Source organism: Sardina pilchardus, chromosome 1 (assembly GCF_963854185.1).
Source record: "Sardina pilchardus chromosome 1, fSarPil1.1, whole genome shotgun sequence".
NCBI lineage: Eukaryota > Metazoa > Chordata > Actinopteri > Clupeiformes > Clupeidae > Sardina > Sardina pilchardus.
This window is the reverse complement of record NC_084994.1, coordinates 44,950,230-44,964,220: the sequence shown is the minus strand read 5'-3', so window position 1 is coordinate 44,964,220 and position 13,991 is coordinate 44,950,230. Positions and strand designations below refer to the sequence as shown.

General features: G+C 46.7%; 1 protein-coding gene across 1 annotated transcript; it reads right to left on the bottom strand.

Annotated features, from left to right (window-relative positions):
- Positions 1-6,082: 6,082 nt before the first annotated feature.
- Positions 6,083-10,110, bottom strand: LOC134092789 (uncharacterized; the record flags this gene model as incomplete). The annotated part of the gene is given in 1 exon segment (XM_062545869.1): positions 6,083-10,110. A coding segment is annotated over 1 exon segment (644 nt), but the record flags the coding sequence as incomplete, so codon positions are not given.
- Positions 10,111-13,991: the final 3,881 nt, after the last annotated feature.

The window sequence follows — 13,991 nt, the reverse complement described above, 5'->3', positions numbered from 1 at the left end:
TTGGTGTAACAATGGTGCAACATTCATGTAATAATGGCACACCATTCATGTAACATTGGTTTAACATTAGTGTAACAGTGGGTTAACAATAGTGTCACAATGGTGTGACAGGGCGGTTCAGGTTCAGCATTGTTGGGTGCTGGTAGATGGGGGGGATTGCCTCACTGATTATCACTGGCCCAGTTCTATGGCTCGTAGCGTGAAAATGAGATAATGGATGGTGGAACTGAAACAGGTGGGACGGCACACAGCAACACATCCCGGGCAGAGTTTCAACACCATCTTTTTGTGTGTTTCAAAAGTAATGAAACATAAAACCCAGATGACAGAACTCAGTGTTACTGAAGCGAAACTTTCACAGGTGCAGAACAGTCATGGGTTTACCTCATCCTATCTCCTGAGAGACTGGAGAAAGAGAGAGAGAGAGAGGGAGGGAGAGAGGGAGAGAGAGGGGGGAAGAGACAGAGAGAGAGAGAGAGAGAGAGAGAGAGAGAGAGAGGGAGGGAGAGTAAAGGAGAAAGGGAGAGAGAGAGGGAGTGTTTTCCTTTCCTAGAGTCTCCCCATGGCATTCCATCCTCCTCTGGGGCAGCCTGGCTCTCTCCACCTTTACGGCCCTCTGACACACACTGACCTGGGACCAGAGAGGGAAACCACAACCTGTCCATCAAACGCCAGCCGAGTCAAACACAATTACGCTGATAGACGGACACACGTTTGTGACAGCGGCAGCAACAACGACAACACACATGCACGCCTGCACAGGTGCGAGCAAACAAGCCAAGCTGAGCCAAAACAAAACGCTGATTTGACGTTATCCTAGAGTCCAGCTGGCTCAAAAAAAATGCTTAGAAGAAAAAAAAACCCACACACAACTCACAAGCGGTTAGAGGTTTGGAAAGTGAGCGGAACCAGGGGTCAGTATCTAGGCCTGGTAGTAATAAGCACTAACTGGGTCCAAATCTCTCCTCCAACGTCCCTTGGCTTTGAAATCTGAAGCCTGTTCTTGCACCTTTGGCTCTCCAATCCCACCTGTCTGAAGTCCAGGCAGTAAACCCCTTGTTATGGGCCCAACACAAAAGGAGGGCTTCAGGCCTGAGCTAGCAAGGGGTGTGGGCAGGGACCGAGAGGGCAGCAAGAGTGGAGGTGGAGGTGTGTGTGTGTGTGTGTGTGTGCGTGTGGAAGGGGGGTTGTATGTGTCAGGAAGGTGAGGGGCCACTCCCTGGCCAACACTTGAGGGCCAGCCTCAGAGATCAGAGCAAGATGGAGGGAGAAATGTTTGAAGTTTTGGAGCAGGATGCAGTGGGCTGGGGCTGGGGGTGGGGCTGGGGGTGAGGGAACAGATGTGTGGTCGTATAGTATATATGCGCGCGTGTGTGTGTGTGCGTGCGTGTGCCTGCACTTCACCGAAAATTGTTTTACAAGTGCAAAAAACTGGGGCTGCTGTAAAAGAACACCCGACTGGGATGGTTTTCCATGCGGCGTTTCCAAAACACGTTTTTCATTGACCGCTCAAAGGCGCAAGTCCCGATGACTATATCAGACACAGGTGCTTCCGATCGGGCTTTTCAAAGCGCTACGTCCACATGTTGTGTTTTAAGTTGCTAGGCAGTCAAACATTGGCACTTAAACTAGGGATCATGAGATTAAGTTAGATTAATCTACCCCTGCAATCAAAAATTGTACCCAATAAATGTCTGATAATTGTCTTAGTTTGTTTGGTTGTTTGTCTACCTTTTACAATGTCATAAACTTGTCTGCTATTTCCATTATACTGTAACTGATTTCACATGTGGGAGTAACTCTAAAATCTGAATCGGTGGTCTGAAGCAGTCAATCCTGGGAATATGCTCTCATGCCAGTGCCTTTGTGCCTATGGATGGATTGAATGTCTTGTGCCAATACCTTTTGTGTCTCTATTGTATGTCCTGACACTGGAGTATACAAATAAAGAAGAACAGCAGAATAACACAAGTTTCGCTTCATGGTTTCAGGAGGCTAACGCGATTATGTCCATCATACAGTATGTGGCCCCAACAAAGTGACATGGGCTCACATGGGCCGTGCCTTGACACTTCATGAAGAGGACATACATGGCCTCAGTCCACTAATATTAGAGGAGGATGCAACTCACTTATAACATCACTCAACTTCACCATCCTCAGTCTACTTATATTAGAGGAGGACGCAACTCACTTATAACGTCACTCAACTTCACCATCCTCAGTCTACTAACATTAGAGGAGGATGCAACTCACTTATAACATCAATCAACTTCACCATCCTCAGTCATATTCCACCACTCTCTGGGCTCTGGTGCAGTCTTGGCCGCCAGATCATAGGAAGCTCTCTCTGTCACTCACTCACTCACTCGGCCGGTTGGTCAATACTCAGCAAGCGTGCCCCACAGTCAACATCACTGTGCTTGAAACACAAGTTTCTCACAAATCACACAGGATTAGCGGCCTGTCAGTCTTAAAACGCCACTGCTGTGTGGCATTATTGCTGTTTTTGTTGTTGTTATTTGGCAAGGCAACCAAAATCACTTCTTAAACATAACAAAACAACCACACACTAAAAAAAAAAGTCCTTGCATGTGGAAAATGAATGTTGAAAACTGTATTTAGCAGAACAAAAACGAACAGCGTGATGGATGAAACTGAGGGCCAGCAGAGGGAGGGCCTACAAGCACTACTGACAACGTTTGACTGATTTGTAACTACAGCATGCAACCATTCGCTCTTTTGGCCCCTCCAGCCTCCACTCCCCCTAACCTTTCTGTTATCTCCGAGGGGGTGGGGGTGGAGCGTGGAGGGGGGGCGGGGGGGAGGGGATTGGCAGGTGGGCAGTGTTCTATACCTCTGGGTCCAAAGCCGGGGAAGGTGATGATCAGAAGCCAAAACCGACAGGAGCCTGGCGAACACACCCCAGGCCTGCCCGGTGCCAAGCCCCATGTATCACATAATGGAAAACATGCCTGCGGCGCTCTGAAAAAAAGAGGCAACCGTTTAGGGTTTGTTCTCGTCCTCCCGGCGTATACAAGTGAGTCAGGAACAGCGCGGTGCAGTGCAGTGTAGCGCAGGAGGAGCCGTTTTCATTAAGCCGCCTTGCTTCTCAGGCATACCTGCGGCGTGGAATCAAACCCACGGGGGATTACAGCTACGTCTCCTTCGCCAAGTTGTCAAATCCTCCCTTTCTCTTTCCCTCGTTCTTTCTCTCTCTCTCTCTTTCTCTCCTCCAGCTGGAGCAAAGGGATCAGAAAAACAAGTTTGACTGACATCATCACTCTTCAATTAACATTTGCTACACTTTCTCCCTCTAAGTCACACTGTCCCTATAGCTTTCCGGCATACACACACACACACACACACACACACACACTGAGCATGTCACACACACACACCTACACACACACACAGATTGAGCATTTAACACACACACACACACACACACACACACACACACACACACTTTTTCTTTGGAGCAAGATGTATAGATTGGCTTGGAAATCAGAAACAGAGGTGCATTTTTGCGGCCTTTGAACATAGTTTTGGCAAAACAGCAGATTTTCCTTGTCGGCCTTGCGCAAAGAGGTGGAGGCAGGGGTGGGTGTTGGAGTGGGGGGGGGGGGGTTGGTGTGTGTGTGTGTGTGTGTGTGTGGGGGGGGGGGGGGTGCCTCTGGAAGCCCAGCCCGAGCACAGGAGTCAGGGCTTTTTTGAGAGCGTGTGGTGTGTGGTGGAATGGCAGTGTTGCAGGGGAATGTTGTGTGTGTGTGTGTGTGTTTGTGTATTTGGGGTGGGGGGTGGTTGGTAAAGGATGATATGTTTCAGATTGAAGCAATTGGTCGCTGTCCTCAGTGATCCGTGGGTGCTGTCGAGGGCCTCGTACTGCAGCAGGCGGAGAGCAGGAGAATGACTAACCAATTCCAGGGATCATTTCAGAGAAGCTCAAGAGTCGCTCTCTCCAGAGCCAGATGGATTCCATCACCCAAATGGCAGGGGCTCGCTGCTCCTCCGACTGCGGTCGCCGGCTTTCCAACTCGCTCCCTGTTTCAGCATGTCTGCTCTGACATCTCGCTGCTTCGGCTTCTTAACGGATCCCTCTTCTCCGCACAAAATGTTGAAAAAAAAAAAAAAAAAAAAAACCCTGGGCCAATGAAAAAAAAAAAAATACTTGCATAAGCACAGACAAGATTTTGTGTATAAACGTCGGCAGTCACTTCGGGGAAGTGCAGCTCATCTGTGTCCAATTTCTGACTCGCAGGAACGAAAAGAAAAAGAGAGAGGGATAAAAAAAGAGAGGGGGGAGCGAGAGAGAGAGAGAGAACAAGAGAACGACTGAATGAATGAGGGGTCTCATTTATTTGTCAAGGCTCCTTGATTACTTGGGATTGGGAGTATGGGGGTGAGGTATAGCTGTGGGGGTGACTGAAGGGCTATCGTTCGTATCGTTTACACAAGTGTGATTGAGACCAGCAGGCCAATCAAATCAAAGCTGCGGCGCGCAACACGGGCGAGGCTGGCCAGGAAGCGGCCGGCTCCTGCACTCCTCAATCAGAGCGGCAGGAAGACACACGGGCACAGGGGTCAGTGCTGGGGCCACCCACACACACACACGCGCGTGCGCACGCACACACACACGCACGCACGCACTCACACACGGTCTTTGGTATTATTTGCCCTCAACGGTGCTTTCCAGGCAGCGCTGCCTTCAAGGCACTACTCCCCTCAGTTTAGGGGTAGGATGAGGGTTGAGGGGCTCCTTGGTGCTGCACAAAATGTATTGAAATGTATAGAACCCATACACTAGATGCTGAGCTCAAACTCATATGCACACTCACATCCACAAACGGTGATGATAGGGGTCCAAGCAAGTTTTGAAATGTGTCAGTTACAGCACCCCCTATGAACAGAGTTGCACCCAATTTGGCATGCATGCAGAGAGCGTGGCAGTGATACAGCGTGTTGCAATGATCTCGCTCTCTCCCAATCTGACTCCACTCATTCCACGCTCATCACCACCAGTCTACTGATTGTTAGTTCATCTTGTGTGTTGTTGTTGTTGCCATCATGCAAGCTTTCAGGAAATTGCGTGCCTTCTCTGCAGAGACGTTGGTACACACGCACACTTTGGACTTTTACTCCTCTCTGCCAAAAGGCTTCACATGGGAATCAAACCCCACATACATGTAGTAGACCAGGATGCTGACCATTGAGCTATCTACTTCCACATCATGAGAGTTTGTAGGCAGACTCATAGTTCATATAGGTCATATGGGACATTATAGTTAATTCAACTAACAAACTGACGGTTGTATTCACTGAACCTGAAACTTCATTGGAACATATAGTGACGCAACCTTTCGGAATTGTTCACTCTCTGCTGACGAAAAAACAAATGTCCACCATGCTTTTTGTGCACGTGAGCAACATATTTTCCAACCAGCCAGTGGCTAGAGATTACAGACAAAATGGGTTGTTCAGTAACACTGTTGCATAATGAACTTTACTCACAGTTGCACACAAAGCACAAAGTGGGGAGGGTTGATGGGTGGCCCTGCTCATACCAACGTCTACACTTCCATTTCCCTCTGTCCTCTTCATTTATAGATTTGCCACAGTGAAGACATGGGTGGAGAACAGTCTGTCAGTATTCAGGAGTTCCGTGATAGTCTTCCAGCGAATCACATTGACGTGGGGATTGATGAAACCTTGCTGAGGTACTCTGGGACAAACTCTGCAACTCGCCTGGTGGAGTACTCCTCAAACCTGCAAGAAGGACTGGGGAGTTCTCTTCCAGACTTCATCGAGAAGGCCGGTGGGGCCCTGGGGGGCTTTACCCCTGTGCCCAACGCAGTGGGTTTTGGCGCGTTCGTGCTCTCCACGATCCTGCAGCTGGCGTTCAGTGCCACAATGGGCTCACAGGGGCCAAGTCAAATTGATAAGCTGCGAAGTGTTTTTGCTGAGGAGAAGGCCTCGCTGATCCGCAACCTGATCGTGGAATACCTGAAACGCTACGAGATGCACCTGCGCGATGAGCGTTGGCTGCTGGCAGAATCGGAGCGGCTGGAGACGCAGCTGAGCTTGCAGCTCTCCGTTTTGCGCAACTCCATCCTGGTGGACAAACAGATGAGCTCGCGCGCGGTCAAACACTGGGTCAACGGGGCCGTCTTCCACACACAGGTGCTCCTGCACGTCGGCCGACTCAGGAGGAGAACTGGAATTGGGAATTTTGAGGACGCTAAGAGAGCAGTGAGAGGTGCTGTAGCTGTATACAACAGAGACATGACAAATATACTGGAAGCTTACAAGGCGTACAAGAAGACAACGTTTCATTTAGATTTGAGTTACAGCTGTTCAACCGGCCTTGGTTTTTGTGTGGGTAGCTGTTATTTCCATGAAAGCGAGATACATGTCAGCCATAAAATACATGAAAACTATTGTTTTTTAATTAAATCAGATGCATTCCTGGATGATACTTTCTCAAATCACAAGCAATTAAGAGAAATAGAGAGCTACTTTTCTAATGTACAGAATAACCTTGAGGTTCTGGTTAACCAAGGAGGAACCTTCCGAATAACGTCCTCACAAGCAACCTCACTACGCGACTGCCACTGTCATTGACCTTATTGAAAGTTGAATGTACTAATTACAATAACTGTTGAATGTACAATAACTCTGATGAAGGCCAGCTTGGCTGAAACATGTTTAAATCGCCAAATAAGAAAATAAAAAAATGTATATGCATCCTATTTGAGTGCCTCGGATCCTCTGTATTTTGTACAATAACTTTGTTGAAGAAAATGACAGTTTTCTAAGAAATATCTACATTTCCATTTTCCATTCCACAATGGTTTTCAAGAGACTAACAGATAGGCATAAAAAATATGATCATTTCTATTTAAGCCATACACTCAGCTCATAATGACCTGGGTGGGTGTCTCGTCTCCATTGCTTTTAAAGGCACACACCAACATATTGGGAAATGAGAATAAGAGAAGATGATGCATACCCTTCTCATTGGTGCCTGCAGTAACTCTGACGCACCCACCATTAGCCTAGCTTAGCATGGTTAGCTTAGCATTGAGGTGGACAATGCTCACTCCTAAAAGTGACAAAAGAACTCCAACATTGTCCTATTTACATGTTGTGACTAGTATATGTAACACCAGGTTCCTACAGACCAACCAGTTACCAGTCCAATCACAGCAACTCAACACATGTCTGTGCACCCACAGTCGCCTCTGGTCACCTTAGTGCAATGTTTCCCTACCTTGGGGTCGAGCCCCCATGTGGGGTCGCCTGAGATACTGGGTATCTTTCAGCTAGTACATTACATTAAAATAAACCTACATTAAATGAAAAATATTAAAACCCCCATGTAATCTGACCCTTCACTAAAAGGTGTAATGTTATCTTTTGAGTACTGACAATTGTTGCTTATTGAAGATGGTATTCGGTGGCTACTGTGTTATAGTAGTGTATTCTAAAATCCTTATGTAAATTCCTGAAGCAAATGAAGACATAGCATTATCCATTAGAATAGACGGAGGCTTCAGAGTGAACTGATCTCCTAATTCTTGCACAGAGTTTGCAAGCTCATGTGGCGACCATGAGCGCACTGCACTTTCGTTGCCATTGGGTTTCTTTACAAAGCATTTGTGCGTGTGTGTGCACGTCTGTGATGGAAGGTCTTGGCAAGAGGGGCTCTATTAAGTTCATTATGATTGTGTTTATAGAGGAGCAGAAGGATAAGGGGTTGCCGAGAAGAGAGTTCAGTTCCAACTGCAGCACTGTAAAAAAAAGTTCCCCTCTTCATAAATCTCTTGCTTCGCTCAGTTTCTGAAGATGTGGGTTCAGCGGCGATTTCATCAGAGGAGAGGAGAGGAGAGAAGAGAAGAGAGGAGAGGAGAGAAGAGGAAAGGAGAGGAAAGAAGAGAAGAGAGAAGATAATAGAGGAGAGGAGAGATGAGGAAAGAGGAGAGTAGTGGGAGAATAACACAAACACCCCTCCTCCCCTCCCCTGCATTTCAGTTTTGGTCCGAGTGGACCAGGGGAGCTGCTGCGATTCAACACACGGACTTTGTGAAAAACAGAGCCCTCATTATTCACTGTGGTTGGAGAGTCCGGTGCCAAATCATGTCGCTGCTCGCCAAAGGCAGCGTGGCATTTGGACCATGTGCAGCCTCTACGCTTTATTGAAACAAATGACTCTTGAAACAAACTGGAGCAGGCCACTCGCACAGTCCAGGGCCTTGAGTAAACAGCCCCCATGCTGGGGTGTCACTGTGGGGTCCGGCGAGGCGTTGTTCACAGTGTGTTTGGAGGAGGTGGTCTGAGGTGGTCCATGCTCATCAGATACGCTGTCGTGACCGGTCAGCCCCAACTCATTATGAGTTAGACTTAGACTTAGGGTAGACTGAAACAGCATTGGTGTGATTACACACACACACACACACACACACACACACACACACACACACACACACACACATTAGGACTAATGTATTGATTGTGATTTAGAAAAACATTGATAACAAACTCTTCTTTTCAGATGACCTCTAGTTTGTTCCTGTAGACGTGGAAAAAAAGGCAAAATGACCCAACTGAAGTTTCATTGCCCTTGAGATATGTCAATAAATGAGCCTGTACTGGTGTCAATGTCCACTCTCATTATGGTGTGTGCACTGTGCACAGCACAGAAGCCTGATCATATTGTGTGATGTGGTCTCAAATTAGAGCCAGTCATGTACAGTAGCAGTCTGACATGAATATTGTGTAATAATATATCTAATGTAAATAATATTTAAATCATTGATAGCATTATTTTGTGGCTGTGTCATTGGCCTGCTAAATGTTACCTTTATGCTACCATATTGCCATATTGCTATCCTTGAGACCTATTTTGATGATCTATCAGGATTCCACCAAAGCGTACTGAAACAGGTGTGTATATACAGCGTATGCCCCCTCTGCACTCGCCTGGGCAGGTAACACTGCCCGCCTCACAGTCATGCCTAGCAATGAGTAAGGGGGTTGCTATAGAGTCTCCTAGGATCGCAAAGTTGCTGTGGTCTTACCACTAAACAGTTGTCTGGCTATTTAAGATTGAACATTAGTATGGGAAGTCTGCGCTTTATTTCTACTGCACAAGAGGCGTGATCAATGGGCAACATTCAAATGACTCCGTACGCTTGGATAGTCGGTTGTATAAGGGAGGCAGGGAAGATAGATTTGCAGGTTTCCAGCCTGAGCTGCTGGGCGAAATCCAAATTCGCCGGCAGGTCAGGCAGGGTTCACCCAGCCTAACTAAAGAGATCATAAACTGGATTTTTTGATAATACACTCTCAGTGAAATATTGCGCCTTTTACTTTGGACCAGATTTTTCTCAGCAATCATTTTCGGTGGTGTCAAAATAGTGCGATCAGTGATTGTACCTGACCACACACCTTGTGCGAAGCTATGGTGCTCATATTTGGAATCTTCCCTTTTCGTTAATCAGAACATCAGCATTATTTTGAACATTAGAAAAGTAGGCCTTCATTTCTCTAAAAATCTTGTGATTTGATAAAACATACTGCAGGTGATCATCTTCCGATATTTTACATACTGTTTCACTCAATAATTGAATAAAAATGGTTTTACTAGTGAACACACAATCTGTGCAGAAGTCCCATGTGTACTCATATGAACAGATACCTGTACGATATCGTAAATAAAATGTTGACCACTTGTACTCCTTGTATCTCTCCAGTATTTTCATCATGTCTTTGTAGTAGGTGTCTGCGGCGCTGCTCGCCGCTCTCTTGGCGCTCTCCGAGCCCTCGACCCCCGCCACAGTCCCCCGCCTGAGTCTGCCGATGTGCAGGAGAGTCTCCGTGTGGAAGACGGCCCCGTTGACCCAGTGTTTGACCGCGCGCGAGCTCATCTGTCCGTCCACCAGGATGGAGTTGCGCAATCGGGTGAGCTGCAAGCTCAGCAGCGTCTCCAGCCGCTCCGAGTCAGCCAGCAGCCGGCGCTCGTCGCGCAGGTGCATCCTGTAGCGTTTCAGGTACTCGTCCATCAGGTTGCGCACCTCCGAGGACTTCTCCTCGGCGAAGACGCGCTGCAGCATGTCCTGTGAGGCCTTGACGTTGATAAACGCCAGCTGCAGGATCGTGGAGAGCACAAACGCGCCCAAACCCACTGCGTTGGGTACAGAGGTGAAGCCCCCCAGGGCCCCACTGACCTTCTCGATGAATTCTGGGAGATTGTCCACCATCTGATCCTTCAGGAGGGAGGAGTACTCCACCAGGCGAGCTGTAGAGTCTGTCCCAGAGTACCTCAGCAGGGAGTCATCAATCCCCACGTTCATGTACTCTGCCGGCAATCTACGGAGAAACTCAGATTTGGCGTTCTCAATATCCCTGGGAGACAGAGACGGTCCTCCACCCATGATGCCACCGTGGACACAGCAAGTCAGTCAGACGCAGGACAGAGCAGTGTAGCCTACTGACGAGGGCTGAGTGAGTCTGAAGCCTCATAGACTGTTGGATGTCTAAAGTCCGTAATTTGTCCTCGTTTGTTTGTTTGTTCATGCTGTTTAACCAATGGAGGCAGTGGGGGCCACAGGTGAACCTTTCACACTGTGTCTTTTTGCCTGTCGCTCGACTTATCTGTGCACGTACACAATTTAAGTCTAACAATTAGAGTAACCACTTGGTTAACTATCCAGTCTTGTTGAGGCGTGGAAGGATTACAGGGTTACAGGTGTGATTATTAAATGATAAGAGCGTTATTCACTGGACTGGAGGAGAGTGAGAGAATTAGAGAGAGTTCTAGGATCAGACAGCACAGATTTGTATCTCTTCACTTGAATGCAATTAAGGGCATTGTAACCTGTTCATGTGCCTCTGTCTTTCATGGTGAGTTGACAATAAAACTTGAGCCATCAAGATAAAGGAGAGAGAGAAAGACTCAGACTCTGTGTTTTCACTGCCAAGACCACCCACATCTGTTCGGTATGCACAGACACAATGAAGATAACTGCAGCCCTTGTGCAGAGACTGTCATGTTGTCAAAATGGACATAAAACCTTGTGCTTTATAGTGAACCTCATTCGGAACTTTCCCCATTTTTCTTTTACAAAATCTCTCTGATCTACGTTTCTATTCATCCATCCACTGTCCTTCCATTCATTCATTCATCCTTTCTTTGTTTCTCTCCTGAAGAGACATCCACCCTTACAAAATATAACTGCAGTTATACTGCAGTTGTTTTGAGGTACAGTGCAGTACAATGTATTGCATTTCTACAGTAAAGTACTACTGTACACTATCCAAAATACTGCATTTCCTGCAAATAATTCCTCCAAAACGGCAGTTTTGGCATATGAAGTGATGCAGTTATTGTGTGTAAGGAAAGAGAGATGGCTCTCTGGCGATCCAACAGCAGAGTTGGGGTGGGTGGGTTGGAAGTCCAGCGTAGCACAGAGACAGGACACACACCACCACTGCAGGTTTATGGATGAGCATGAGCAGATGAATGTGTCATCAGGGGACAGAGAGCAAGAGGCCAAACAACAAAGTGTCACCACCTCATGTCTCAGGGCTCATCCATCAGTGGGACACCAGAGAGAGAGAGAGAGGGAGGGAGAGAGAGAGACTGCCAAATTATTACTAAACCTAACCTTACCCCTAAACCCAAGAGAACACCTAATCTGATTTTGACAGTGTGAAGTTGGACATCTCTAAAACGTGAGATGTATTACTTATGACTTATTATTTATTCTCATAGAGATTTTATTACTATATGTTTGAATAAAGACATACCTTCCTCTATTCATTGCGATTAATATTTGAACTGGCGAACTCTTCTTTGTGTCTTCTCTTCAAAAAATCTGACAGTTTCATTGTCAGATTCATTTAGCCAAGGCAAAATTTAGTGGGCATGCATAAAACACATTACTGTATTTGCTCCAAGGGAATCAACTCCTCAAAGATCCCGTCGTCTCAATGAGCTTGCTTGGCCATGGAACCAGGAGCAGGTCCAACTGGTCTCTCAAAAGTTTTCCTATATATGAGCGTGTCATTTTGAATCATCTCGCTCCCAGTTATGACAATCAGAGAGCCCACAGGCCTCCTGCCCGGTGTACTTTCGCAGATGGCTGGCATATAACGTTTGAGAGACGCGGGTAGACGTTTAATGGCGGAGAGACCCGGTGCTGAGCTTGCACCGCGCTCGCCTCCAGACGCAAAGCTCATTAATCATGTGTAACAAATCCACCCTCGCCACACAGCACAGACTCGCACGAGGCGATCATGGAGCCTCATGATTGACTTTAAAAGATGGCCTCAGGGCGCTCGCTCCAACTGGCACCACTGCTGGGTCACTTCTCTTGAAATCTCATCACAGAGCGGATTACTGACTGTGCTGTCACACTGTACCCAGCAGTAGCAGCGGCCATCTTGAATTGAAATTAACAATAATAAAAACCAAAATGGCTGTGTGTGGAACTCGTAAAAAAAAGGTCAGTTCCTGGAGGGGAAAACAGTTCAGCAGACCCTTCCTGACTGTCTGACAGACAGAAAACAATGACTTCACTGCCAGGTAGACACTATTGTTGTCTCCACCTGGAACCAAACTGGCTGCTTTCTATAGAGATGTGTTTGAGGACAGATGGAAACTCCGAGACTCTCCTAAAGGGACAAATCCAAAGAGCCTTTAAAAATGCACACTCTGTATAAGAACTCGAGCCAAAAAAAGCGTACACTTGTTTCTGCTTTATGTGTGTGCAGCCAAGTGAGCTCCAGCTCCAACTAGATTGGTTCGATCATCCATGAGGTCAGGCAACAGATGTGGTTCCTCTGAGGAGCCAACCTATTGTGTCTGTCGGAGCCCTCTGTGCTCTATTATGACAGAGCGCCTTCTTCTCTCTTCAAATGGATGGAAAATTACACATGGTACTATACAATCTGCAATGGCTCAGACGTCCTGTCAGAAAACATGCAAACTCAGATGTTTTTACTGCTCAAAACACTTGGCCAAAGACCAGGTTGGAAAAAGAGAATGAACAGAGCAAGACAAAACCCGCAAACTAAGGGCTGTGTTAAGCAAAGAAACTTGAACTGTGTGCAAGCGTGTACAGTTATGTTGGGCGGTATCCATGATGAAGTCAACCACAATATTGAACAAACATAAGGCTAGAGGAGAGACTCTAGTCTCTCTATTAAGGAACTCCTGTTACATGCTAATTTCAACTGTACAGCTAATCAAACTATAACACAGATCATAGGGGGGCTCTGTTGCTAGTTAGTTGGAAATTGTAGTTTAAAACCGTGTTAAACTCCAAACTAGCGACAGAGCAATTGGCACAGGGTGTTTAGCTCATACTTGTAGGTTATGCTCTCTCAATGTGTGTTGTTTTTGAAGGGGTGGGGTGGGGGTGGGGGGTGATAATCCCACTTGGAAGACCTTTGTAATTTTGGTGGCAGGTGAAAGTTAGCAGAATCCTTGAGGGACCATAGGAACCATTACCATTTTTTTCAGTACTACTAGTCCTACTGCTACTGTGATCCAAGGCCAATTGGTCTTGTGGTTATGTTGGAGGAAAGACATCCAGTGAAATTTCACTCTTGGTGCGTACAAAGCATTCTGTAAGTCACCAAACACTTAAAGGTTGACATCAGAGGGAAAGCATTTCCAAATCAACAATTTCACAGAAATCCTAATGAAACTCACTGGGCACCACAGAGTGATTTTTTTAAAAATTTTATTTCAAACATTCCTTTCTAATAGGCTGCACTGTAGAGAGGTGCAGGTCTTGGTTCAACACAGTCTTTTTTTTTTAAGCCTACTCTGCTTAGAAATGGCTGCGTTGGAGGTTTTTTTTAATGTGGTTTCAGTGGGCAATATAAAACACATCAAACTGCTGGATACAATCACATGTGAAGTCAAGAATTGGCTCCATGAGAGGCTGCAAGAACAGAATGTGTCCAGCAAAGTCCTCCCTCACG